This window comes from Botryllus schlosseri, chromosome 10 (genome assembly GCF_051294905.1).
Source record: "Botryllus schlosseri isolate E-star chromosome 10, Bs_hap1, whole genome shotgun sequence".
NCBI classification, from domain to species: Eukaryota; Metazoa; Chordata; class Ascidiacea; order Stolidobranchia; family Styelidae; genus Botryllus; species Botryllus schlosseri.
In genome coordinates this window covers 7,368,153-7,395,794 of record NC_137245.1, presented here as the reverse complement: position 1 = coordinate 7,395,794, position 27,642 = coordinate 7,368,153, and the positions used below count along the sequence as shown (strand labels likewise).

Here is a 27,642-nt window from a genome sequence, read left to right as displayed (position 1 = left end):
TATTCTCATAGTTCACATGAACGCTCAAGTGAGACATTGTGTGTCGAAATGCGACGGGCGGAGTCGAAATCCTTTTTTACTTTGCCTCCCCAAAAAGAAGTGTAATATTTGTACGTACTCGTCCAGCGTTCATGCACAAATAGACATCAAGTTATTGTCATCCTGCGATATCGAGTAACTGCGCGACTACGATTTACATTCAAGAGAGAGCCAGGCACACCTGACGACGAAAAATGGATGAAACTCCTGAAGCGCCCCTCCCCACGGAAATCTTTAGTAAAAGGCGCAAGATTTGTTCGCGAAATGAAGAGGGGCCAGAGCACTTTAACGATATCCTGTATAATTGACGACGTTGAACCTGACCTCATCATAATGGTTGCGGTGGTTGCTGGATCAATTTTGGAGGCCAAGAGACGAAAGCGTTTGGATTATGGACATCTTTCGCTATGCAACATCGCGTGTCTCTCGAAAACATTTCTGCGAGAGCATCAGTTCCATATATACGTTTTACTGGCGTTCGTGTACCGAAATTATATGCACTATTTTCCATGCCGGATATGTCGTATCGCAGTATACGAAGTATGTAATACAAAGCTCTTTCTCTCTCTTCAAAATGGAACGTTTCCATTGAATTATGAAGTTATCATCACGGAGAATTGTGTTGAAGTTGGATCGACGCGCTCGTTTGAGCGTGACATGACCCTGATTTATATGGATATGATTATTTACGGGTTGATTCGGGGAGTGCGGCTTGAAGCACACGAGCCTTGTATAAATTTCAAAAATATATTAGGTGTAAAGAAAAGTGGAACGGAATTTACGGCCATAAAAAGGGTTAAAGATAAGGTTTTATGCAGAAACATCCAAGAATAGCCAGCTTATGACAATAAGCAAGACAAGAGAGGTCAGTGAATAACGAAGACATAATGTAGACTGGTTTAATGGAGATAACTGCGGACGAATAAGCGTTGCGAGGGGAATTAATACGTTTTTCGAGAGTAGTCGAATATATTCTCATAGTTCACATGAACGCTCAAGTGAGACATTGTGTGTCGAAATGCGACGGGCGGAGTCGAAATCCTTTTTTACTTTGCCTCCCCAAAAAGAAGTGTAATATTTGTACGTACTCGCCCAGCGTTCATGCACAAATAGACATCAAGTTATTGTCATCCTGCGATATCGAGTAACTGCGCGACTACGATTTACATTCAAGAGAGAGCCAGGCACACCTGACAACGAAAAGTGGATGAAACTCCTGATGCGCCCCTCCCCACGGAAATCTTTAGTAAAAGGCGAAAGATTTGTTCGCGAAATGAAGAGGGGCCAGAGCACTTTAACGATATCCTGTATAATTGACGACGTTGAACCTGACCTCATCATAAAGGTTGCGGTGGTTGCTGGATCAATTTTGGAGGCCAAGAGACGAAAGCGTTTGGATTATGGACATCTTTCGCTATGCAACATCGCGTGTCTCTCGAAAACATTTCTGCGAGAGCATCAGTTCCATATATCCGTTTTACTGGCGTTCGTGTACCGAAATTATATGCACTATTTTCCATGCCGGATATGTCGTATCGCAGTATACGAAGTATGTAATATAAAGCTCTTTCACTCTCTTCAAAATGGAACGTTTCCATTGAATTATGAAGTTATCATCACGGAGAATTGTGTTGAAGTTGGATCGACGCGCTCGTTCGAGCGTGACATGACCCTGATTTATATGGATATTATTATTTACGGGTTGATTCGGGGAGTGCGGATTGAAGCACACGAGCCTTGTATAAATTTCAAAAATATATTAGGTGTAAAGAAAAGTGGAACGGAATGTACGGCCATAAAAAGGGTTAAAGATAAGGTTTTATGCAGAAACATCCAAGAATAGCCAGCTTATGACAATAAGCAAGACAAGAGAGGTCAGTGAATAACGAAGACATAATGTAGACTGGTTTAATGGAGATAACTGCGGACGAATAAGCGTTGCGAGGGGAATTAATACGTTTTTCGAGAGTAGTCGAATATATTCTCATAGTTCACATGAACGCTCAAGTGAGACATTGTGTGTCGAAATGCGACGGGCGGAGTCGAAATCCTTTTTTACTTTGCCTCCCCAAAAAGAAGTGTAATATTTGTACGTACTCGTCCAGTGTTCATGCACAAATAGACATCAAGTTATTGTCATCCTGCGATATCGAGTAACTGCGCGACTACGATTTACATTCAAGAGAGAGCCAGGCACACCTGACGACGAAAAATGGATGAAACTCCTGAAGCGCCCCTCCCCACGGAAATCTTTAGTAAAAGGCGAAAGATTTGTTCGCGAAATGAAGAGGGGCCAGAGCACTTTAACGATATCCTGTCTAATTGACGACGTTGAACCTGACCTCATCATAATGGTTGCGGTGGTTGCTGGATCAATTTTGGAGGCCAAGAGACGAAAGCGTTTGGATTATGGACATCTTTCGCTATGCAACATCGCGTGTCTCTCGAAAACATTTCTGCGAGAGCATCAGTTCCATATATCCGTTTTGCTGGCGTTCGTGTACCGAAATTATATGCACTATTTTCCATGCCGGATATGTCGTATCGCAGTATACGAAGTATGTAATATAAAGCTCTTTCACTCTCTTCAAAATGGAACGTTTCCATTGAATTATGAAGGTATCATCACGGAGAATTGTGTTGAAGTTGGATCGACGCGCTCGTTCGAGCGTGACATGACCCTGATTTATATGGATATTATTATTTACGGGTTGATTCGGGGAGTGCGGATTGAAGCACACGAGCCTTGTATAAATTTCAAAAATATATTAGGTGTAAAGAAAAGTGGAACGGAATGTACGGCCATAAAAAGGGTTAAAGATAAGGTTTTATGCAGAAACATCCAAGAATAGCCAGCTTATGACAATAAGCAAGACAAGAGAGGTCAGTGAATAACGAAGACATAATGTAGACTGGTTTAATGGAGATAACTGCGGACGAATAAGCGTTGCGAGGGGAATTAATACGTTTTTCGAGAGTAGTCGAATATATTCTCATAGTTCACATGAACGCTCAAGTGAGACATTGTGTGTCGAAATGCGACGGGCGGAGTCGAAATCCTTTTTTACTTTGCCTCCCCAAAAAGAAGTGTAATATTTGTACGTACTCGTCCAGCGTTCATGCACAAATAGACATCAAGTTATTGTCATCCTGCGATATCGAGTAACTGCGCGACTACGATTTACATACAAGAGAGAGCCAGGCACACCTGACAACGAAAAATGGATGAAACTCCTGATGCGCCCCTCCCCACGGAAATCTTTAGTAAAAGGCGAAAGATTTGTTCGCGAAATGAAGAGGGGCCAGAGCACTTTAACGATATCCTGTCTAATTGACGACGTTGAACCTGACCTCATCATAATGGTTGCGGTGGTTGCTGGATCAATTTTGGAGGCCAAGAGACGAAAGCGTTTGGATTATGGACATCTTTCGCTATGCAACATCGCGTGTCTCTCGAAAACATTTCTGCGAGAGCATCAGTTCCATATATCCGTTTTACTGGCGTTCGTGTACCGAAATTATATGCACTATTTTCCATGCCGGATATGTCGTATCGCAGTATACGAAGTATGTAATATAAAGCTCTTTCACTCTCTTCAAAATGGAACGTTTCCATTGAATTATGAAGTTATCATCACGGAGAATTGTGTTGAAGTTGGATCGACGCGCTCGTTCGAGCGTGACATGACCCTGATTTATATGGATATTATTATTTACGGGTTGATTCGGGGAGTGCGGATTGAAGCACACGAGCCTTGTATAAATTTCAAAAATATATTAGGTGTAAAGAAAAGTGGAACGGAATGTACGGCCATAAAAAGGGTTAAAGATAAGGTTTTATGCAGAAACATCCAAGAATAGCCAGCTTATGACAATAAGCAAGACAAGAGAGGTCAGTGAATAACGAAGACATAATGTAGACTGGTTTAATGGAGATAACTGCGGACGAATAAGCGTTGCGAGGGGAATTAATACGTTTTTCGAGAGTAGTCGAATATATTCTCATAGTTCACATGAACGCTCAAGTGAGACATTGTGTGTCGAAATGCGACGGGCGGAGTCGAAATCCTTTTTTACTTTGCCTCCCCAAAAAGAAGTGTAATATTTGTACGTACTCGTCCAGTGTTCATGCACAAATAGACATCAAGTTATTGTCATCCTGCGATATCGAGTAACTGCGCGACTACGATTTACATTCAAGAGAGAGCCAGGCACACCTGACGACGAAAAATGGATGAAACTCCTGAAGCGCCCCTCCCCACGGAAATCTTTAGTAAAAGGCGAAAGATTTGTTCGCGAAATGAAGAGGGGCCAGAGGACTTTAACGATATCCTGTCTAATTGACGACGTTGAACCTGACCTCATCATAATGGTTGCGGTGGTTGCTGGATCAATTTTGGAGGCCAAGAGACGAAAGCGTTTGGATTATGGACATCTTTCGCTATGCAACATCGCGTGTCTCTCGAAAACATTTCTGCGAGAGCATCAGTTCCATATATCCGTTTTACTGGCGTTCGTGTACCGAAATTATATGCACTATTTTCCATGCCGGATATGTCGTATCGCAGTATACGAAGTATGTAATATAAAGCTCTTTCACTCTCTTCAAAATGGAACGTTTCCATTGAATTATGAAGTTATCATCACGGAGAATTGTGTTGAAGTTGGATCGACGCGCTCGTTCGAGCGTGACATGACCCTGATTTATATGGATATTATTATTTACGGGTTGATTCGGGGAGTGCGGATTGAAGCACACGAGCCTTGTATAAATTTCAAAAATATATTAGGTGTAAAGAAAAGTGGAACGGAATGTACGGCCATAAAAAGGGTTAAAGATAAGGTTTTATGCAGAAACATCCAAGAATAGCCAGCTTATGACAATAAGCAAGACAAGAGAGGTCAGTGAATAACGAAGACATAATGTAGACTGGTTTAATGGAGATAACTGCGGACGAATAAGCGTTGCGAGGGGAATTAATACGTTTTTCGAGAGTAGTCGAATATATTCTCATAGTTCACATGAACGCTCAAGTGAGACATTGTGTGTCGAAATGCGACGGGCGGAGTCGAAATCCTTTTTTACTTTGCCTCCCCAAAAAGAAGTGTAATATTTGTACGTACTCGTCCAGCGTTCATGCACAAATAGACATCAAGTTATTGTCATCCTGCGATATCGAGTAACTGCGCGACTACGATTTACATTCAAGAGAGAGCCAGGCACACCTGACAACGAAAAATGGATGAAACTCCTGATGCGCCCCTCCCCACGGAAATCTTTAGTAAAAGGCGAAAGATTTGTTCGCGAAATGAAGAGGGGCCAGAGCACTTTAACGATATCCTGTCTAATTGACGACGTTGAACCTGACCTCATCATAATGGTTGCGGTGGTTGCTGGATCAATTTTGGAGGCCAAGAGACGAAAGCGTTTGGATTATGGACATCTTTCGCTATGCAACATCGCGTGTCTCTCGAAAACATTTCTGCGAGAGCATCAGTTCCATATATCCGTTTTACTGGCGTTCGTGTACCGAAATTATATGCACTATTTTCCATGCCGGATATGTCGTATCGCAGTATACGAAGTATGTAATATAAAGCTCTTTCACTCTCTTCAAAATGGAACGTTTCCATTGAATTATGAAGTTATCATCACGGAGAATTGTGTTGAAGTTGGATCGACGCGCTCGTTCGAGCGTGACGTGACCCTGATTTATATGGATATTATTATTTACGGGTTGATTCGGGGAGTGCGGATTGAAGCACACGAGCCTTGTATAAATTTCAAAAATATATTAGGTGTAAAGAAAAGTGGAACGGAATGTACGGCCATAAAAAGGGTTAAAGATAAGGTTTTATGCAGAAACATCCAAGAATAGCCAGCTTATGACAATAAGCAAGACAAGAGAGGTCAGTGAATAACGAAGACATAATGTAGACTGGTTTAATGGAGATAACTGCGGACGAATAAGCGTTGCGAGGGGAATTAATACGTTTTTCGAGAGTAGTCGAATATATTCTCATAGTTCACATGAACGCTCAAGTGAGACATTGTGTGTCGAAATGCGACGGGCGGAGTCGAAATCCTTTTTTACTTTGCCTCCCCAAAAAGAAGTGTAATATTTGTACGTACTCGTCCAGCGTTCATGCACAAATAGACATCAAGTTATTGTCATCCTGCGATATCGAGTAACTGCGCGACTACGATTTTCATTCAAGAGAGAGCCAGGCACACCTGACGACGAAAAATGGATGAAACTCCTGAAGCGCCCCTCCCCACGGAAATCTTTAGTAAAAGGCGAAAGATTTGTTCGCGAAATGAAGAGGGGTCAGAGCACTTTAACGATATCCTGTCTAATTGACGACGTTGAACCTGACCTCATCATAATGGTTGCGGTGGTTGCTGGATCAATTTTGGAGGCCAAGAGACGAAAGCGTTTGGATTATGGACATCTTTCGCTATGCAACATCGCGTGTCTCTCGAAAACATTTCTGCGAGAGCATCAGTTCCATATATACGTTTTACTGGCGTTCGTGTACCGAAATTATATGCACTATTTTCCATGCCGGATATGTCGTATCGCAGTATACGAAGTATGTAATATAAAGCTCTTTCACTCTCTTCAAAATGGAACGTTTCCATTGAATTATGAAGTTATCATCACGGAGAATTGTGTTGAAGTTGGATCGACGCGCTCGTTCGAGCGTGACATGACCCTGATTTATATGGATATTATTATTTACGGGTTGATTCGGGGAGTGCGGATTGAAGCACACGAGCCTTGTATAAATTTCAAAAATATATTAGGTGTAAAGAAAAGTGGAACGGAATGTACGGCCATAAAAAGGGTTAAAGATAAGGTTTTATGCAGAAACATCCAAGAATAGCCAGCTTATGACAATAAGCAAGACAAGAGAGGTCAGTGAATAACGAAGACATAATGTAGACTGGTTTAATGGAGATAACTGCGGACGAATAAGCGTTGCGAGGGGAATTAATACGTTTTTCGAGAGTAGTCGAATATATTCTCATAGTTCACATGAACGCTCAAGTGAGACATTGTGTGTCGAAATGCGACGGGCGGAGTCGAAATCCTTTTTTACTTTGCCTCCCCAAAAAGAAGTGTAATATTTGTACGTACTCGTCCAGCGTTCATGCACAAATAGACATCAAGTTATTGTCATCCTGCGATATCGAGTAACTGCGCGACTACGATTTTCATTCAAGAGAGAGCCAGGCACACCTGACGACGAAAAATGGATGAAACTCCTGAAGCGCCCCTCCCCACGGAAATCTTTAGTAAAAGGCGAAAGATTTGTTCGCGAAATGAAGAGGGGCCAGAGCACTTTAACGATATCCTGTCTAATTGACGACGTTGAACCTGACCTCATCATAATGGTTGCGGTGGTTGCTGGATCAATTTTGGAGGCCAAGAGACGAAAGCGTTTGGATTATGGACATCTTTCGCTATGCAACATCGCGTGTCTCTCGAAAACATTTCTGCGAGAGCATCAGTTCCATATATACGTTTTACTGGCGTTCGTGTACCGAAATTATATGCACTATTTTCCATGCCGGATATGTCGTATCGCAGTATACGAAGTATGTAATATAAAGCTCTTTCACTCTCTTCAAAATGGAACGTTTCCATTGAATTATGAAGTTATCATCACGGAGAATTGTGTTGAAGTTGGATCGACGCGCTCGTTCGAGCGTGACATGACCCTGATTTATATGGATATTATTATTTACGGGTTGATTCGGGGAGTGCGGATTGAAGCACACGAGCCTTGTATAAATTTCAAAAATATATTAGGTGTAAAGAAAAGTGGAACGGAATGTACGGCCATAAAAAGGGTTAAAGATAAGGTTTTATGCAGAAACATCCAAGAATAGCCAGCTTATGACAATAAGCAAGACAAGAGAGGTCAGTGAATAACGAAGACATAATGTAGACTGGTTTAATGGAGATAACTGCGGACGAATAAGCGTTGCGAGGGGAATTAATACGTTTTTCGAGAGTAGTCGAATATATTCTCATAGTTCACATGAACGCTCAAGTGAGACATTGTGTGTCGAAATGCGACGGGCGGAGTCGAAATCCTTTTTTACTTTGCCTCCCCAAAAAGAAGTGTAATATTTGTACGTACTCGTCCAGCGTTCATGCACAAATAGACATCAAGTAATGGTCATCCTGCGATATCGAGTAACTGCGCGACTACGATTTACATTCAAGAGAGAGCCAGGCACACCTGACGACGAAAAGTGGATGAAACTCCTGAAGCGCCCCTCCCCACGGAAATCTTTAGTAAAAGGCGAAAGATTTGTTCGCGAAATGAAGAGGGGCCAGAGCACTTTAACGATATCCTGTATAATTGACGACGTTGAACCTGACCTCATCATAAAGGTTGCGGTGGTTGCTGGATCAATTTTGGAGGCCAAGAGACGAAAGCGTTTGGATTATGGACATCTTTCGCTATGCAACATCGCGTGTCTCTCGAAAACATTTCTGCGAGAGCATCAGTTCCATATATCCGTTTTACTGGCGTTCGTGTACCGAAATTATATGCACTATTTTCCATGCCGGATATGTCGTATCGCAGTATACGAAGTATGTAATATAAAGCTCTTTCACTCTCTTCAAAATGGAACGTTTCCATTGAATTATGAAGTTATCATCACGGAGAATTGTGTTGAAGTTGGATCGACGCGCTCGTTCGAGCGTGACATGACCCTGATTTATATGGATATTATTATTTACGGGTTGATTCGGGGAGTGCGGATTGAAGCACACGAGCCTTGTATAAATTTCAAAAATATATTAGGTGTAAAGAAAAGTGGAACGGAATGTACGGCCATAAAAAGGGTTAAAGATAAGGTTTTATGCAGAAACATCCAAGAATAGCCAGCTTATGACAATAAGCAAGACAAGAGAGGTCAGTGAATAACGAAGACATAATGTAGACTGGTTTAATGGAGATAACTGCGGACGAATAAGCGTTGCGAGGGGAATTAATACGTTTTTCGAGAGTAGTCGAATATATTCTCATAGTTCACATGAACGCTCAAGTGAGACATTGTGTGTCGAAATGCGACGGGCGGAGTCGAAATCCTTTTTTACTTTGCCTCCCCAAAAAGAAGTGTAATATTTGTACGTACTCGTCCAGCGTTCATGCACAAATAGACATCAAGTTATGGTCATCCTGCGATATCGAGTAACTGCGCGACTACGATTTACATTCAAGAGAGAGCCAGGCACACCTGACGACGAAAAGTGGATGAAACTCCTGAAGCGCCCCTCCCCACGGAAATCTTTAGTAAAAGGCGAAAGATTTGTTCGCGAAATGAAGAGGGGCCAGAGCACTTTAACGATATCCTGTATAATTGACGACGTTGAACCTGACCTCATCATAAAGGTTGCGGTGGTTGCTGGATCAATTTTGGAGGCCAAGAGACGAAAGCGTTTGGATTATGGACATCTTTCGCTATGCAACATCGCGTGTCTCTCGAAAACATTTCTGCGAGAGCATCAGTTCCATATATACGTTTTACTGGCGTTCGTGTACCGAAATTATATGCACTATTTTCCATGCCGGATATGTCGTATCGCAGTATACGAAGTATGTAATATAAAGCTCTTTCACTCTCTTCAAAATGGAACGTTTCCATTGAATTATGAAGTTATCATCACGGAGAATTGTGTTGAAGTTGGATCGACGCGCTCGTTCGAGCGTGACATGACCCTGATTTATATGGATATTATTATTTACGGGTTGATTCGGGGAGTGCGGATTGAAGCACACGAGCCTTGTATAAATTTCAAAAATATATTAGGTGTAAAGAAAAGTGGAACGGAATGTACGGCCATAAAAAGGGTTAAAGATAAGGTTTTATGCAGAAACATCCAAGAATAGCCAGCTTATGACAATAAGCAAGACAAGAGAGGTCAGTGAATAACGAAGACATAATGTAGACTGGTTTAATGGAGATAACTGCGGACGAATTTGCGTTGCGAGGGGAATTAATACGTTTTTCGAGAGTAGTCGAATATATTCTCATAGTTCACATGAACGCTCAAGTGAGACATTGTGTGTCGAAATGCGACGGGCGGAGTCGAAATCCTTTTTTACTTTGCATCCCCCAAAAGAAGTGTAATATTTGTACGTACTCGTCCAGCGTTCATGCACAAATAGACATCAAGTTATTGTCATCCTGCGATATCGAGTAACTGCGCGACTACGATTTACATTCAAGAGAGAGCCAGGCACACCTGACGACGAAAAATGGATGAAACTCCTGAAGCGCCCCTCCCCACGGAAATCTTTAGTAAAAGGCGAAAGATTTGTTCGCGAAATGAAGAGGGGCCAGAGCACTTTAACGATATCCTGTCTAATTGACGACGTTGAACCTGACCTCATCATAATGGTTGCGGTGGTTGCTGGATCAATTTTGGAGGCCAAGAGACGAAAGCGTTTGGATTATGGACATCTTTCGCTATGCAACATCGCGTGTCTCTCGAAAACATTTCTGCGAGAGCATCAGTTCCATATATACGTTTTACTGGCGTTCGTGTACCGAAATTATATGCACTATTTTCCATGCCAGATATGTCGTATCGCAGTATACGAAGTATGTAATACAAAGCTCTTTCTCTCTCTTCAAAATGGAACGTTTCCATTGAATTATGAAGTTATCATCACGGAGAATTGTGTTGAAGTTGGATCGACGCGCTCGTTCGAGCGTGACATGACCCTGATTTATATGGATATGATTATTTACGGGTTGATTCGGGGAGTGCGGCTTGAAGCACACGAGCCTTGTATAAATTTCAAAAATATATTAGGTGTAAAGAAAAGTGGAACGGAATGTACGGCCATAAAAAGGGTTAAAGATAAGGTTTTATGCAGAAACATCCAAGAATAGCCAGCTTATGACAATAAGCAAGACAAGAGAGGTCAGTGAATAACGAAGACATAATGTAGACTGGTTTAATGGAGATAACTGCGGACGAATAAGCGTTGCGAGGGGAATTAATAAGTTTCGAGAGTAGTCGAATATATTCTCATAGTTCACATGAACGCTCAAGTGAGACATTGTGTGTCGAAATGCGACGGGCGGAGTCGAAATCCTTTTTTACTTTGCCTCCCCAAAAAGAAGTGTAATATTTGTACGTACTCGTCCAGCGTTCATGCACAAATAGACATCAAGTTATGGTCATCCTGCGATATCGAGTAACTGCGCGACTACGATTTACATTCAAGAGAGAGCCAGGCACACCTGACGACGAAAAGTGGATGAAACTCCTGAAGCGCCCCTCCCCACGGAAATCTTTAGTAAAAGGCGAAAGATTTGTTCGCGAAATGAAGAGGGGCCAGAGCACTTTAACGATATCCTGTATAATTGACGACGTTGAACCTGACCTCATCATAAAGGTTGCGGTGGTTGCTGGATCAATTTTGGAGGCCAAGAGACGAAAGCGTTTGGATTATGGACATCTTTCGCTATGCAACATCGCGTGTCTCTCGAAAACATTTCTGCGAGAGCATCAGTTCCATATATACGTTTTACTGGCGTTCGTGTACCGAAATTATATGCACTATTTTCCATGCCAGATATGTCGTATCGCAGTATACGAAGTATGTAATACAAAGCTCTTTCTCTCTCTTCAAAATGGAACGTTTCCATTGAATTATGAAGTTATCATCACGGAGAATTGTGTTGAAGTTGGATCGACGCGCTCGTTCGAGCGTGACATGACCCTGATTTATATGGATATGATTATTTACGGGTTGATTCGGGGAGTGCGGCTTGAAGCACACGAGCCTTGTATAAATTTCAAAAATATATTAGGTGTAAAGAAAAGTGGAACGGAATGTACGGCCATAAAAAGGGTTAAAGATAAGGTTTTATGCAGAAACATCCAAGAATAGCCAGCTTATGACAATAAGCAAGACAAGAGAGGTCAGTGAATAACGAAGACATAATGTAGACTGGTTTAATGGAGATAACTGCGGACGAATAAGCGTTGCGAGGGGAATTAATAAGTTTCGAGAGTAGTCGAATATATTCTCATAGTTCACATGAACGCTCAAGTGAGACATTGTGTGTCGAAATGCGACGGGCGGAGTCGAAATCCTTTTTTACTTTGCCTCCCCAAAAAGAAGTGTAATATTTGTACGTACTCGTCCAGCGTTCATGCACAAATAGACATCAAGTTATGGTCATCCTGCGATATCGAGTAACTGCGCGACTACGATTTACATTCAAGAGAGAGCCAGGCACACCTGACGACGAAAAGTGGATGAAACTCCTGAAGCGCCCCTCCCCACGGAAATCTTTAGTAAAAGGCGAAAGATTTGTTCGCGAAATGAAGAGGGGCCAGAGCACTTTAACGATATCCTGTATAATTGACGACGTTGAACCTGACCTCATCATAAAGGTTGCGGTGGTTGCTGGATCAATTTTGGAGGCCAAGAGACGAAAGCGTTTGGATTATGGACATCTTTCGCTATGCAACATCGCGTGTCTCTCGAAAACATTTCTGCGAGAGCATCAGTTCCATATATACGTTTTACTGGCGTTCGTGTACCGAAATTATATGCACTATTTTCCATGCCGGATATGTCGTATCGCAGTATACGAAGTATGTAATATAAAGCTCTTTCACTCTCTTCAAAATGGAACGTTTCCATTGAATTATGAAGTTATCATCACGGAGAATTGTGTTGAAGTTGTATCGACGCGCTCGTTCGAGCGTGACATGACCCTGATTTATATGGATATTATTATTTACGGGTTGATTCGGGGAGTGCGGATTGAAGCACACGAGCCTTGTATAAATTTCAAAAATATATTAGGTGTAAAGAAAAGTGGAACGGAATGTACGGCCATAAAAAGGGTTAAAGATAAGGTTTTATGCAGAAACATCCAAGAATAGCCAGCTTATGACAATAAGCAAGACAAGAGAGGTCAGTGAATAACGAAGACATAATGTAGACTGGTTTAATGGAGATAACTGCGGACGAATAAGCGTTGCGAGGGGAATTAATACGTTTTTCGAGAGTAGTCGAATATATTCTCATAGTTCACATGAACGCTCAAGTGAGACATTGTGTGTCGAAATGCGACGGGCGGAGTCGAAATCCTTTTTTACTTTGCATCCCCAAAAAGAAGTGTAATATTTTTACGTACTCGTCCAGCGTTCATGCACAAATAGACATCAAGTTATTGTCATCCTGCGATATCGAGTAACTGCGCGACTACGATTTACATTCAAGAGAGAGCCAGGCACACCTGACGACGAAAAATGGATGAAACTCCTGAAGCGCCCCTCCCCACGGAAATCTTTAGTAAAAGGCGAAAGATTTGTTCGCGAAATGAAGAGGGGCCAGAGCACTTTAACGATATCCTGTCTAATTGACGACGTTGAACCTGACCTCATCATAATGGTTGCGGTGGTTGCTGGATCAATTTTGGAGGCCAAGAGACGAAAGCGTTTGGATTATGGACATCTTTCGCTATGCAACATCGCGTGTCTCTCGAAAACATTTCTGCGAGAGCATCAGTTCCATATATACGTTTTACTGGCGTTCGTGTACCGAAATTATATGCACTATTTTCCATGCCGGATATGTCGTATCGCAGTATACGAAGTATGTAATATAAAGCTCTTTCACTCTCTTCAAAATGGAACGTTTCCATTGAATTATGAAGTTATCATCACGGAGAATTGTGTTGAAGTTGGATCGACGCGCTCGTTCGAGCGTGACATGACCCTGATTTATATGGATATTATTATTTACGGGTTGATTCGGGGAGTGCGGATTGAAGCACACGAGCCTTGTATAAATTTCAAAAATATATTAGGTGTAAAGAAAAGTGGAACGGAATGTACGGCCATAAAAAGGGTTAAAGATAAGGTTTTATGCAGAAACATCCAAGAATAGCCAGCTTATGACAATAAGCAAGACAAGAGAGGTCAGTGAATAACGAAGACATAATGTAGACTGGTTTAATGGAGATAACTGCGGACGAATAAGCGTTGCGAGGGGAATTAATACGTTTTTCGAGAGTAGTCGAATATATTCTCATAGTTCACATGAACGCTCAAGTGAGACATTGTGTGTCGAAATGCGACGGGCGGAGTCGAAATCCTTTTTTACTTTGCATCCCCAAAAAGAAGTGTAATATTTGTACGTACTCGTCCAGTGTTCATGCACAAATAGACATCAAGTTATTGTCATCCTGCGATATCGAGTAACTGCGCGACTACGATTTACATTCAAGAGAGAGCCAGGCACACCTGACGACGAAAAATGGATGAAACTCCTGAAGCGCCCCTCCCCACGGAAATCTTTAGTAAAAGGCGAAAGATTTGTTCGCGAAATGAAGAGGGGCCAGAGCACTTTAACGATATCCTGTCTAATTGACGACGTTGAACCTGACCTCATCATAATGGTTGCGGTGGTTGCTGGATCAATTTTGGAGGCCAAGAGACGAAAGCGTTTGGATTATGGACATCTTTCGCTATGCAACATCGCGTGTCTCTCGAAAACATTTCTGCGAGAGCATCAGTTCCATATATACGTTTTACTGGCGTTCGTGTACCGAAATTATATGCACTATTTTCCATGCCGGATATGTCGTATCGCAGTATACGAAGTATGTAATACAAAGCTCTTTCTCTCTCTTCAAAATGGAACGTTTCCATTGAATTATGAAGTTATCATCACGGAGAATTGTGTTGAAGTTGGATCGACGCGCTCGTTCGAGCGTGACATGACCCTGATTTATATGGATATGATTATTTACGGGTTGATTCGGGGAGTGCGGCTTGAAGCACACGAGCCTTGTATAAATTTCAAAAATATATTAGGTGTAAAGAAAAGTGGAACGGAATGTACGGCCATAAAAAGGGTTAAAGATAAGGTTTTATGCAGAAACATCCAAGAATAGCCAGCTTATGACAATAAGCAAGACAAGAAAGGTCAGTGAATAACGAAGACATAATGTAGACTGGTTTAATGGAGATAACTGCGGACGAATAAGCGTTGCGAGGGGAATTAATAAGTTTCGAGAGTAGTCGAATATATTCTCATAGTTCACATGAACGCTCAAGTGAGACATTGTGTGTCGAAATGCGACGGGCGGAGTCGAAATCCTTTTTTACTTTGCCTCCCCAAAAAGAAGTGTAATATTTGTACGTACTCGTCCAGCGTTCATGCACAAATAGACATCAAGTTATGGTCATCCTGCGATATCGAGTAACTGCGCGACTACGATTTACATTCAAGAGAGAGCCAGGCACACCTGACGACGAAAAGTGGATGAAACTCCTGAAGCGCCCCTCCCCACGGAAATCTTTAGTAAAAGGCGAAAGATTTGTTCGCGAAATGAAGAGGGGCCAGAGCACTTTAACGATATCCTGTATAATTGACGACGTTGAACCTGACCTCATCATAAAGGTTGCGGTGGTTGCTGGATCAATTTTGGAGGCCAAGAGACGAAAGCGTTTGGATTATGGACATCTTTCGCTATGCAACATCGCGTGTCTCTCGAAAACATTTCTGCGAGAGCATCAGTTCCATATATACGTTTTACTGGCGTTCGTGTACCGAAATTATATGCACTATTTTCCATGCCGGATATGTCGTATCGCAGTATACGAAGTATGTAATATAAAGCTCTTTCACTCTCTTCAAAATGGAACGTTTCCATTGAATTATGAAGTTATCATCACGGAGAATTGTGTTGAAGTTGGATCGACGCGCTCGTTCGAGCGTGACATGACCCTGATTTATATGGATATTATTATTTACGGGTTGATTCGGGGAGTGCGGCTTGAAGCACACGAGCCTTGTATAAATTTCAAAAATATATTAGGTGTAAAGAAAAGTGGAACGGAATGTACGGCCATAAAAAGGGTTAAAGATAAGGTTTTATGCAGAAACATCCAAGAATAGCCAGCTTATGACAATAAGCAAGACAAGAAAGGTCAGTGAATAACGAAGACATAATGTAGACTGGTTTAATGGAGATAACTGCGGACGAATAAGCGTTGCGAGGGGAATTAATAAGTTTCGAGAGTAGTCGAATATATTCTCATAGTTCACATGAACGCTCAAGTGAGACATTGTGTGTCGAAATGCGACGGGCGGAGTCGAAATCCTTTTTTACTTTGCCTCCCAAAAAAGAAGTGTAATATTTGTACGTACTCGTCCAGCGTTCATGCACAAATAGACATCAAGTTATGGTCATCCTGCGATATCGAGTAACTGCGCGACTACGATTTACATTCAAGAGAGAGCCAGGCACACCTGACGACGAAAAGTGGATGAAACTCCTGAAGCGCCCCTCCCCACGGAAATCTTTAGTAAAAGGCGAAAGATTTGTTCGCGAAATGAAGAGGGGCCAGAGCACTTTAACGATATCCTGTATAATTGACGACGTTGAACCTGACCTCATCATAAAGGTTGCGGTGGTTGCTGGATCAATTTTGGAGGCCAAGAGACGAAAGCGTTTGGATTATGGACATCTTTCGCTATGCAACATCGCGTGTCTCTCGAAAACATTTCTGCGAGAGCATCAGTTCCATATATACGTTTTACTGGCGTTCGTGTACCGAAATTATATGCACTATTTTCCATGCCGGATATGTCGTATCGCAGTATACGAAGTATGTAATATAAAGCTCTTTCACTCTCTTCAAAATGGAACGTTTCCATTGAATTATGAAGTTATCATCACGGAGAATTGTGTTGAAGTTGGATCGACGCGCTCGTTCGAGCGTGACATGACCCTGATTTATATGGATATTATTATTTACGGGTTGATTCGGGGAGTGCGGATTGAAGCACACGAGCCTTGTATAAATTTCAAAAATATATTAGGTGTAAAGAAAAGTGGAACGGAATGTACGGCCATAAAAAGGGTTAAAGATAAGGTTTTATGCAGAAACATCCAAGAATAGCCAGCTTATGACAATAAGCAAGACAAGAGAGGTCAGTGAATAACGAAGACATAATGTAGACTGGTTTAATGGAGATAACTGCGGACGAATAAGCGTTGCGAGGGGAATTAATACGTTTTTCGAGAGTAGTCGAATATATTCTCATAGTTCACATGAACGCTCAAGTGAGACATTGTGTGTCGAAATGCGACGGGCGGAGTCGAAATCCTTTTTTACTTTGCATCCCCAAAAAGAAGTGTAATATTTTTACGTACTCGTCCAGCGTTCATGCACAAATAGACATCAAGTTATTGTCATCCTGCGATATCGAGTAACTGCGCGACTACGATTTACATTCAAGAGAGAGCCAGGCACACCTGACGACGAAAACTAAATGAAACTCCTGAAGCGCCCCTCCCCACGGAAATCTTTAGTAAAAGGCGAAAGATTTGTTCGCGAAATGAAGAGGGGCCAGAGCACTTTAACGATATCCTGTCTAATTGACGACGTTGAACCTGACCTCATCATAATGGTTGCGGTGGTTGCTGGATCAATTTTGGAGGCCAAGAGACGAAAGCGTTTGGATTATGGACATCTTTCGCTATGCAACATCGCGTGTCTCTCGAAAACATTTCTGCGAGAGCATCAGTTCCATATATACGTTTTACTGGCGTTCGTGTACCGAAATTATATGCACTATTTTCCATGCCGGATATGTCGTATCGCAGTATACGAAGTATGTAATATAAAGCTCTTTCACTCTCTTCAAAATGGAACGTTTCCATTGAATTATGAAGTTATCATCACGGAGAATTGTGTTGAAGTTGGATCGACGCGCTCGTTCGAGCGTGACATGACCCTGATTTATATGGATAATATTATTTACGGGTTGATTCGGGGAGTGCGGATTGAAGCACACGAGCCTTGTATAAATTTCAAAAATATATTAGGTGTAAAGAAAAGTGGAACGGAATGTACGGCCATAAAAAGGGTTAAAGATAAGGTTTTATGCAGAAACATCCAAGAATAGCCAGCTTATGACAATAAGCAAGACAAGAGAGGTCAGTGAATAACGAAGACATAATGTAGACTGGTTTAATGGAGATAACTGCGGACGAATAAGCGTTGCGAGGGGAATTAATACGTTTTTCGAGAGTAGTCGAATATATTCTCATAGTTCACATGAACGCTCAAGTGAGACATTGTGTGTCGAAATGCGACGGGCGGAGTCGAAATCCTTTTTTACTTTGCATCCCCAAAAAGAAGTGTAATATTTGTACGTACTCGTCCAGCGTTCATGCACAAATAGACATCAAGTTATTGTCATCCTGCGATATCGAGTAACTGCGCGACTACGATTTACATTCAAGAGAGAGCCAGGCACACCTGACGACGAAAAATGGATGAAACTCCTGAAGCGCCCCTCCCCACGGAAATCTTTAGTAAAAGGCGAAAGATTTGTTCGCGAAATGAAGAGGGGCCAGAGCACTTTAACGATATCCTGTCTAATTGACGACGTTGAACCTGACCTCATCATAATGGTTGCGGTGGTTGCTGGATCAATTTTGGAGGCCAAGAGACGAAAGCGTTTGGATTATGGACATCTTTCGCTATGCAACATCGCGTGTCTCTCGAAAACATTTCTGCGAGAGCATCAGTTCCATATATACGTTTTACTGGCGTTCGTGTACCGAAATTATATGCACTATTTTCCATGCCGGATATGTCGTATCGCAGTATACGAAGTATGTAATACAAAGCTCTTTCTCTCTCTTCAAAATGGAACGTTTCCATTGAATTATGAAGTTATCATCACGGAGAATTGTGTTGAAGTTGGATCGACGCGCTCGTTCGAGCGTGACATGACCCTGATTTATATGGATATGATTATTTACGGGTTGATTCGGGGAGTGCGGCTTGAAGCACACGAGCCTTGTATAAATTTCAAAAATATATTAGGTGTAAAGAAAAGTGGAACGGAATGTACGGCCATAAAAAGGGTTAAAGATAAGGTTTTATGCAGAAACATCCAAGAATAGCCAGCTTATGACAATAAGCAAGACAAGAAAGGTCAGTGAATAACGAAGACATAATGTAGACTGGTTTAATGGAGATAACTGCGGACGAATAAGCGTTGCGAGGGGAACTAATAAGTTTCGAGAGTAGTCGAATATATTCTCATAGTTCACATGAACGCTCAAGTGAGACATTGTGTGTCGAAATGCGACGGGCGGAGTCGAAATCCTTTTTTACTTTGCCTCCCCAAAAAGAAGTGTAATATTTGTACGTACTCGTCCAGCGTTCATGCACAAATAGACATCAAGTTATGGTCATCCTGCGATATCGAGTAACTGCGCGACTACGATTTACATTCAAGAGAGAGCCAGGCACACCTGACGACGAAAAGTGGATGAAACTCCTGAAGCGATCCTCCCCACGGAAATCTTTAGTAAAAGGCGAAAGATTTGTTCGCGAAATGAAGAGGGGCCAGAGCACTTTAACGATATGTGGTATAATTGACGACGTTGAACCTGACCTCATCATAAAGGTTGCGGTGGTTGCTGGATCAATTTTGGAGGCCAAGAGACGAAAGCGTTTGGATTATGGACATCTTTCGCTATGCAACATCGCGTGTCTCTCGAAAACATTTCTGCGAGAGCATCAGTTCCATATATACGTTTTACTGGCGTTCGTGTACCGAAATTATATGCACTATTTTCCATGCCGGATATGTCGTATCGCAGTATACGAAGTATGTAATATAAAGCTCTTTCACTCTCTTCAAAATGGAACGTTTCCATTGAATTATGAAGTTATCATCACGGAGAATTGTGTTGAAGTTGGATCGACGCGCTCGTTCGAGCGTGACATGACCCTGATTTATATGAATATGATTATTTACGGGTTGATTCGGGGAGTGCGGCTTGAAGCACACGAGCCTTGTATAAATTTCAAAAATATATTAGGTGTAAAGAAAAGTGGAACGGAATGTACGGCCATAAAAAGGGTTAAAGATAAGGTTTTATGCAGAAACATCCAAGAATAGCCAGCTTATGACAATAAGCAAGACAAGAAAGGTCAGTGAATAACGAAGACATAATGTAGACTGGTTTAATGGAGATAACTGCGGACGAATAAGCGTTGCGAGGGGAATTAATAAGTTTCGAGAGTAGTCGAATATATTCTCATAGTTCACATGAACGCTCAAGTGAGACATTGTGTGTCGAAATGCGACGGGCGGAGTCGAAATCCTTTTTTACTTTGCCTCCCCAAAAAGAAGTGTAATATTTGTACGTACTCGTCCAGCGTTCATGCACAAATAGACATCAAGTTATGGTCATCCTGCGATATCGAGTAACTGCGCGACTACGATTTACATTCAAGAGAGAGCCAGGCACACCTGACGACGAAAAGTGGATGAAACTCCTGAAGCGCCCCTCCCCACGGAAATCTTTAGTAAAAGGCGAAAGATTTGTTCGCGTAATGAAGAGGGGCCAGAGCACTTTAACGATATCCTGTATAATTGACGACGTTGAACCTGACCTCATCATAAAGGTTGCGGTGGTTGCTGGATCAATTTTGGAGGCCAAGAGACGAAAGCGTTTGGATTATGGACATCTTTCGCTATGCAACATCGCGTGTCTCTCGAAAACATTTCTGCGAGGGCATCAGTTCCATATATACGTTTTACTGGCGTTCGTGTACCGAAATTATATGCACTATTTTCCATGCCGGATATGTCGTATCGCAGTATACGAAGTATGTAATATAAAGCTCTTTCACTCTCTTCAAAATGGAACGTTTCCATTGAATTATGAAGTTATCATCACGGAGAATTGTGTTGAAGTTGGATCGACGCGCTCGTTCGAGCGTGACATGACCCTGATTTATATGGATATTATTATTTACGGGTTGATTCGGGGAGTGCGGATTGAAGCACACGAGCCTTGTATAAATTTCAAAAATATATTAGGTGTAAAGAAAAGTGGAACGGAATGTACGGCCATAAAAAGGGTTAAAGATAAGGTTTTATGCAGAAACATCCAAGAATAGCCAGCTTATGACAATAAGCAAGACAAGAGAGGTCAGTGAATAACGAAGACATAATGTAGACTGGTTTAATGGAGATAACTGCGGACGAATAAGCGTTGCGAGGGGAATTAATACGTTTTTCGAGAGTAGTCGAATATATTCTCATAGTTCACATGAACGCTCAAGTGAGACATTGTGTGTCGAAATACGACGGGCGGAATCGAAATCCTTTTTTACTTTGCATCCCCAAAAAGAAGTGTAATATTTGTACGTACTCGTCCAGCGTTCATGCACAAATAGACATCAAGTTATTGTCATCCTGCGATATCGAGTAACTGCGCGACTACGATTTACATTCAAGAGAGAGCCAGGCACACCTGACGACGAAAAATGGATGAAACTCCTGAAGCGCCCCTCCCCACGGAAATCTTTAGTAAAAGGCGAAAGATTTGTTCGCGAAATGAAGAGGGGCCAGAGCACTTTAACGATATCCTGTCTAATTGACGACGTTGAACCTGACCTCATCATAATGGTTGCGGTGGTTGCTGGATCAATTTTGGAGGCCAAGAGACGAAAGCGTTTGGATTATGGACATCTTTCGCTATGCAACATCGCGTGTCTCTCGAAAACATTTCTGCGAGAGCATCAGTTCCATATATACGTTTTACTGGCGTTCGTGTACCGAAATTATATGCACTATTTTCCATGCCGGATATGTCGTATCGCAGTATACGAAGTATGTAATACAAAGCTCTTTCTCTCTCTTCAAAATGGAACGTTTCCATTGAATTATGAAGTTATCATCACGGAGAATTGTGTTGAAGTTGGATCGACGCGCTCGTTCGAGCGTGACATGACCCTGATTTATATGGATATGATTATTTACGGGTTGATTCGGGGAGTGCGGCTTGAAGCACACGAGCCTTGTATAAATTTCAAAAATATATTAGGTGTAAAGAAAAGTGGAACGGAATGTACGGCCATAAAAAGGGTTAAAGATAAGGTTTTATGCAGAAACATCCAAGAATAGCCAGCTTATGACAATAAGCAAGACAAGAAAGGTCAGTGAATAACGAAGACATAATGTAGACTGGTTTAATGGAGATAACTGCGGACGAATAAGCGTTGCGAGGGGAATTAATAAGTTTCGAGAGTAGTCGAATATATTCTCATAGTTCACATGAACGCTCAAGTGAGACATTGTGTGTCGAAATGCGACGGGCGGAGTCGAAATCCTTTTTTACTTTGCCTCCCCAAAAAGAAGTGTAATATTTGTACGTACTCGTCCAGCGTTCATGCACAAATAGACATCAAGTTATGGTCATCCTGCGATATCGAGTAACTGCGCGACTACGATTTACATTCAAGAGAGAGCCAGGCACACCTGACGACGAAAAGTGGATGAAACTCCTGAAGCGCCCCTCCCCACGGAAATCTTTAGTAAAAGGCATCTTTCGTTTATTTGAAATCAAAAAGAGGCGTTTCTTACACGATGTAAGATTTAACATCATCATAAAGACTAAATGATGCAACACATATTTCATCATACTATTGAACGTAAGGAAACATTACTTACAGCACAAACTTGAAAGAATGTCTTCATTAAATGCAAGCAGGCCTATTATAATCCCTTCGATGTTGTTTCAATCTTTGGAAAGGCATATTTCGTATAATTGGAAATAGAGAGACGTTTCTTAAACTTTTTGCGAACTAACATCATCATGAAACATAGTGTTACAAAAGCATTTGATCACAATATTAATTGTAAATTAAAATTTGATGAAAATTACGGAGCATAATCGTTCAGGTTGATTCTAGAAAGGTTCGTCTTATTTGCGCCATTGTCGCAGTGGTGATCGGTCCAAGTATATCTTTCTGTTGGTTGATTTTGTTTTGTATTCGTAAGGTGATGGACTTTTCCAGCCAGAGGACACTCGGCTGAACTCCCTCGTACACGCGTCTGTTTCGCATTCTCCATACTGCTTGCTTGAAAATTGTAATTATTTGAAGCAGTGCATTTTCTTTGGGGCTGTCAGGCAGATTAAGCCCTACGATGAGCTTCTCTGAAGGCTGCGTTGAAGATTCGTTTGCCGCTTTATCCCAGGCTTGTAGTAGTCGGGTTATAATTGCTTTGGTGACTTGACATCTGACAAAGAGGTGTCTGATGTTTTCGATACCTGTGTTACAGAATTCACATTCCGAACTGTGCGTGCCAAGTCTTTCGTACATTCTGTCTTTTGTATATAGGGTGTTATGCCCAACTTCCCAATTAAAGTTTCGTTCAGCGGGTCTAAGCGTGTTGTTGAATACATTTTTCCAGTTCACCCATACGGGCGCTGGATCTCGGCTTCTTTTTCGAGCAATTACCTTCTTGTAAATTGCTCTTAGGCTTTCTTTTTGTATCTCTTCTTTCGTTATCTGGTAGTTTTCTATAACTTGCAGCATAGATTTCCAATGTTGAAGTGGATCGAAGGCGTGCGGTCTCGCGTTGTTCAATCTGTAATTTAAGAACTTTGAAAAGGTTATTGCAATCTGTTGTTCTACCCTTTTTGTCCAGTCGTTGCTGTCGCTCTCTGATGTTTTTAAGAACTTGATCGCCGGTTTTATGAACTGAAGGTCGAGCTTCGTTGGGATGTCTAAGAGGTCAAGTCCGCCTGCGATCTTGTCTTTGACGATCGTTTCATATTCAACTCTGGCGTAGTTGTCGAAAAGCGTCTTCATGATTAGTTTTTTTAGCTTGCTTCTTATCTCGAGCGGCATCGGTTCAATAATACCTAGGTAGACAAATTTCGGGAGTATTTTTGTTCGAATCACAATTACCTTTTCGTCGATCCTCATCTTCAGGTCTTTGGTTTTTCGACATATTTCAGCGGCATCATCGTAGAGTGATCTCCATTGTTTTTTGTTTTTGCCTTTGGTTATCGAAATCCCCATTATTTTTATGTTGTCAACCCACCTTAAGTTAGACCCTGGTGTGCTGTCATCTGGTCCAAATTGTATCCCTTTCGTTTTTTCCTCGTTCATCTCCAGGTTACTTGCTCGCGTGAATTTCTTGATGATTCCGATGCAGTATTCGGCGTCTGCTCTGCGCGAAGTCGTCAAGGTGATGTCATCGGCGTAGGCTGGTGTTAGGATTTCTTTCCTCATTCCTGACAATTTATATCCAGCGGTTTTCTTATTCAGTACCTGGAGAAGAGGTTCCGTGGTCAGGGTAAATAAAATCATTGAAATAGGATCACCTTGTTTTATTCCTCTTCCTATTTCGATCGTGTCGCCGATTCGACCATTGACGGATATTCGTGCCGAGCTATTTTTGTACACATTTCCAATGTACGTTAGGGCTTTGGTTCCAAAACCTATTTTCTTTAAGACACTCAGCATGAATTCGTGCGAAATTGAATCGTAGGCTTTCTTGAAGTCAACAGATACAATTGTCCCTTTCTTTCGTTCTTTCATGTTTTCGGAAATCTCTCTGAGTAGAAGGTTCAAATCCTCTATTTTGTTGGGCCGATTGACGTATTGATGTTCATGAGAAATTTTTGGAAGAAATTTCTGGATTCGAAGAGTTATTATCTTACTTAGGATCTTATAATCCACGTTCAGCAACGTGATTGGCCGATAATTTTTTAGATTGGATTTGTCTCCCGTTTTATGGATTACTTTTACAACGCCTTCAAGGATTTTCTGATTGATCTCATTTCCCCCATACAGTTCGTTGAAAATTTTTACCAAATCATATTTGATTGTGTCCCAATTCCATTGGTAAAATTCCGCACTAAGCCCGTCTGGTCCGGGCGTACGGCACTTATGTTGACTGAAAACCGCCATTTGGACCTCTGCTAAGGTAATTTCAGAGTCTAGTTCACTGACCTGTTCGTCGGATAGAGTTGCATTGACATGGGCGAGAAAGTCCTCGGAGCATTTCTTATCGATCGGTCTGTTTTTGAACAGATCTCGGTAGAACTTGGCTGCTATCACTCGTTTCTTGGCATGATCGGTCGTCTTCTTGCCGTCTGTGTCCGCAAGCTCGTTTATGTATGCGGGCTCTCTTCTTTCCCTTATTTTCTCAAATAGTAATGACGGTATTTTGTCAAGGCAGTTTTCGCTTTCAATTTTGGCTTGGAGTTGAAGCTTTTGAAGGCTTTCAGCTTCCAGATTCCAAATTTTCTTTTTTGCGCGGCGGTATTCATCCAGAAGGGGTTTTCCTTGGTCAATCTCTTTCCTTATTTTATTCAGATTCTCCAGCTCGGTTTCGAGCTTGATGCCTTTCTCTTTTCTCAATCGATTCGCTTGTTTTATCGCAATCGTTTTGATTTTGTCTTTTATCGCTATCCACCACTCTAATTTCGTTTGACATAAGATAGGGTGTAAGGTTTGCCATTTCTCCCATCTTGATGCCAGCTCATTTTGGAAGTGGTCTTCTTGATATATCATGGTGTTGTTTTTCCAAATCTTTTCTCCGATTTCGCGTTCTTGTATTACTGTTTTCAGGAGGACTGCATCGTGGTCGGAGTATGGGCATGATCTATGCTCGCACGATTTCAAGGTGATGGATTCGGACACGTATATTCGGTCGAGTCGTGATTGCCCACCACTGTACTTATATGTAAATTCTTTTTTGGTTCGGTACAGACTTCTGAAGGCATCCTTCACTCCCGTTATTTTCAGGCTTTCTTTTAAGGCCTCCGTGTCTTTTTTGTCTTTCAACGGAACCGTGTTGATCCTGTCAATCTCTGGTTCTTCAACAGAGTTGAAGTCTCCGGCTATGATCTTATTTGATGATTTGAACGTGCTTCTGGCCATCCTATAGAATTGTGGTCTTTTCTTTGCGCTATCAGTATGCGCATATATGTTTGTCAGTTGTAACTTGACGTTTCCTATTATTGTATCAATGTTGATTATTCTGCCTTCTGGGTCTTTATGTGTTCCGATTATTCTTATATCAGGCCTTCTCGGGCTCAGCAGTATTGCAGTGCCTGCAGAATTTTCATCGTACGAGTTCCAAAAGGATCTGCCACTCCACTCTTTTTCCCAAATCAATTCTGTTTCTAGGGTGGTGTGGGTTTCTTGCATAAAACATACATCTGCATTTGATTTCTTGAGATAATCAAATATCAGGGATCTCTTCGTGCTGTTATTTAGGCCGTTTACGTTAAGCGTTATCACTGTCAGTCGATCCATTGTTCTTGTTAGGAAAAGAAATCTCGACTTCTGCTTTCTTGCGTGCTGCAACCCGGACAGTCGCCTTTTCCTTTCATTTCCGTTTTCTTTAAAATGTTGTAGCAGCATTTCGCAATGATCCCTTCTCTGCTGCACATCGGGCATTTGATCTTATTGCTCTCGTAAAATTGTTTTGCAGTTATCACAAATTTAATTTCTCTATCGCAACAGGAGCGTATCACTACGTGTTCCATGCCGCAGTACAGGCAATCGTAGATGTTTCGATCATCAGGCAAGGTTATTGGCTTCTTGCAGCTTAAGCAGCAGCTCGATGTCATTGGTTCAGCAATCGACAGGCTCACGGCCTTTCTGGAGGGTAATATAATTTCGTCGGATTCGGCGCTTTCTCGACTCCTTTTATTTGCGTTCTTGGTGTTCGGATCTGGTTTCGACATGTTGAGCGACGACCGTTCCGTGTTCTGCTCATTACCTTTTAAGGTAATGCTTGGCTGTTTGACGCGGTATTGATTGTCAGCTTGATTGGTCTCGGTCTGGCGATTTTCTTCCTGCGAGGGTGTGGTGCAGGTTTCTTGTGCTGGAGGTTCGTGGGAATCCTTCCCTATCTCGTCACTTTCGTGAGAACTTTGTTGTTCCACGTCTTCATCATTCTTGGTTTTTACCATAACATCTATTTGGGGGTTTCTTGCTGGACATTGTCTGTACAGATGTCCAGGCTCATTGCAATATCCACACGTCTGTGTCTGCCCGTAGTATCTCACATATATTCTTGTCGAGCAGATCGTAATGTAGCTCTTGATCGGGTTTTGTTCTAAGGCTTCCCTATTCAGTAGGATTCTTCTGATTCCATTCTTGATTCCTAGTTTGTTTTTCTGGTGCGTTATCTCACTGATCTGGCCATGATGTTCTTCAAAGTATTTCCTTATGCACTCGTCTGTCATTCGAATCGGTACCCAATTCAAGTAGACTGGCATCTTATCACGGACATAGAGTCGGTGAGCTGGTAAGGAGATTCCTTCAGCTTTTAGCTCATTGATTCTTCGGTTCGCCTCTACGGCGTTTCGTCTTTCATCGAAGGTCAGATCTATTTGTCCTGTCGGAAATTGTACAATTCCGTCAAGTACCCTTATGGAGACACCAATTGTTTTCAGGACCTCCAATAATTCCTTTTCTTCTGGCAGCTTGCGGAACTTCAAACCAAGATCACACGTTCTGTCAACAATATCGAGTCCTGTTGTAACCGTCGCATATGTTTGTAGGGCCGCACCCTTTGCCACGTCATCCTCCGTCATCTCACTTCAACCTCAATACCACAGCGCTACAGAGCGCTGAGGTTATCACCGCTTCTACTACTACCTTCTAACAGTCAAAAATTCCTTTAGTAAAAGGCGAAAGATTTGTTCGCGAAATGAAGAGGGGCCAGAGCACTTTAACGATATCCTGT

General features: G+C 41.9%; 2 protein-coding genes and 22 non-coding genes across 24 annotated transcripts in view; all 24 read right to left on the bottom strand.

Moving 5' to 3' along the window:
* The window catches only part of LOC145449020 (peptidyl-prolyl cis-trans isomerase FKBP1A-like), a 408,653-nt gene that overhangs the window by 282,386 nt on the left and 98,625 nt on the right, over positions 1-27,642 (bottom strand). The window lies entirely within an intron of this gene.
* Positions 209-322, bottom strand: LOC145449287 (U5 spliceosomal RNA). The gene has a single exon (XR_013918231.1). It is a non-coding gene; the product is annotated as a U5 spliceosomal RNA (small nuclear RNA).
* On the bottom strand, positions 1,218-1,331 carry LOC145449279 (U5 spliceosomal RNA). Its single transcript, XR_013918223.1, has one exon. It is a non-coding gene; the product is annotated as a U5 spliceosomal RNA (small nuclear RNA).
* Positions 2,227-2,340, bottom strand: LOC145449258 (U5 spliceosomal RNA). The gene has a single exon (XR_013918202.1). It is a non-coding gene; the product is annotated as a U5 spliceosomal RNA (small nuclear RNA).
* Positions 3,236-3,349, bottom strand: LOC145449266 (U5 spliceosomal RNA). Its single transcript, XR_013918209.1, has one exon. It is a non-coding gene; the product is annotated as a U5 spliceosomal RNA (small nuclear RNA).
* Positions 4,245-4,358, bottom strand: LOC145449264 (U5 spliceosomal RNA). The gene has a single exon (XR_013918207.1). It is a non-coding gene; the product is annotated as a U5 spliceosomal RNA (small nuclear RNA).
* Positions 5,254-5,367, bottom strand: LOC145449265 (U5 spliceosomal RNA). The gene has a single exon (XR_013918208.1). It is a non-coding gene; the product is annotated as a U5 spliceosomal RNA (small nuclear RNA).
* LOC145449282 (U5 spliceosomal RNA) lies at positions 6,263-6,376 on the bottom strand. Its single transcript, XR_013918226.1, has one exon. It is a non-coding gene; the product is annotated as a U5 spliceosomal RNA (small nuclear RNA).
* On the bottom strand, positions 7,272-7,385 carry LOC145449257 (U5 spliceosomal RNA). Its single transcript, XR_013918201.1, has one exon. It is a non-coding gene; the product is annotated as a U5 spliceosomal RNA (small nuclear RNA).
* Positions 8,281-8,394, bottom strand: LOC145449273 (U5 spliceosomal RNA). The gene has a single exon (XR_013918217.1). It is a non-coding gene; the product is annotated as a U5 spliceosomal RNA (small nuclear RNA).
* Positions 9,290-9,403, bottom strand: LOC145449272 (U5 spliceosomal RNA). Its single transcript, XR_013918216.1, has one exon. It is a non-coding gene; the product is annotated as a U5 spliceosomal RNA (small nuclear RNA).
* On the bottom strand, positions 10,299-10,412 carry LOC145449256 (U5 spliceosomal RNA). The gene has a single exon (XR_013918200.1). It is a non-coding gene; the product is annotated as a U5 spliceosomal RNA (small nuclear RNA).
* On the bottom strand, positions 11,306-11,419 carry LOC145449271 (U5 spliceosomal RNA). The gene has a single exon (XR_013918215.1). It is a non-coding gene; the product is annotated as a U5 spliceosomal RNA (small nuclear RNA).
* On the bottom strand, positions 12,313-12,426 carry LOC145449270 (U5 spliceosomal RNA). The gene has a single exon (XR_013918214.1). It is a non-coding gene; the product is annotated as a U5 spliceosomal RNA (small nuclear RNA).
* Positions 13,322-13,435, bottom strand: LOC145449254 (U5 spliceosomal RNA). The gene has a single exon (XR_013918198.1). It is a non-coding gene; the product is annotated as a U5 spliceosomal RNA (small nuclear RNA).
* LOC145449253 (U5 spliceosomal RNA) lies at positions 14,331-14,444 on the bottom strand. Its single transcript, XR_013918197.1, has one exon. It is a non-coding gene; the product is annotated as a U5 spliceosomal RNA (small nuclear RNA).
* On the bottom strand, positions 15,338-15,451 carry LOC145449269 (U5 spliceosomal RNA). The gene has a single exon (XR_013918213.1). It is a non-coding gene; the product is annotated as a U5 spliceosomal RNA (small nuclear RNA).
* LOC145449268 (U5 spliceosomal RNA) lies at positions 16,345-16,458 on the bottom strand. The gene has a single exon (XR_013918211.1). It is a non-coding gene; the product is annotated as a U5 spliceosomal RNA (small nuclear RNA).
* LOC145449280 (U5 spliceosomal RNA) lies at positions 17,354-17,467 on the bottom strand. Its single transcript, XR_013918224.1, has one exon. It is a non-coding gene; the product is annotated as a U5 spliceosomal RNA (small nuclear RNA).
* LOC145449252 (U5 spliceosomal RNA) lies at positions 18,363-18,476 on the bottom strand. Its single transcript, XR_013918196.1, has one exon. It is a non-coding gene; the product is annotated as a U5 spliceosomal RNA (small nuclear RNA).
* LOC145449286 (U5 spliceosomal RNA) lies at positions 19,370-19,483 on the bottom strand. Its single transcript, XR_013918230.1, has one exon. It is a non-coding gene; the product is annotated as a U5 spliceosomal RNA (small nuclear RNA).
* LOC145449281 (U5 spliceosomal RNA) lies at positions 20,377-20,490 on the bottom strand. The gene has a single exon (XR_013918225.1). It is a non-coding gene; the product is annotated as a U5 spliceosomal RNA (small nuclear RNA).
* Positions 21,386-21,499, bottom strand: LOC145449251 (U5 spliceosomal RNA). Its single transcript, XR_013918195.1, has one exon. It is a non-coding gene; the product is annotated as a U5 spliceosomal RNA (small nuclear RNA).
* LOC145448600 (uncharacterized) lies at positions 22,454-26,477 on the bottom strand. The gene is made up of 2 exons (XM_080327016.1): positions 24,891-26,477; positions 22,454-24,206 (listed from the first exon to the last, which is right to left on the bottom strand). The coding sequence occupies exons 1-2, from the start codon at positions 26,343-26,345 to the stop codon at positions 22,824-22,826; spliced, it is 2,838 nt and encodes a 945-aa protein (XP_080183142.1). The 5' UTR covers positions 26,346-26,477; the 3' UTR covers positions 22,454-22,823.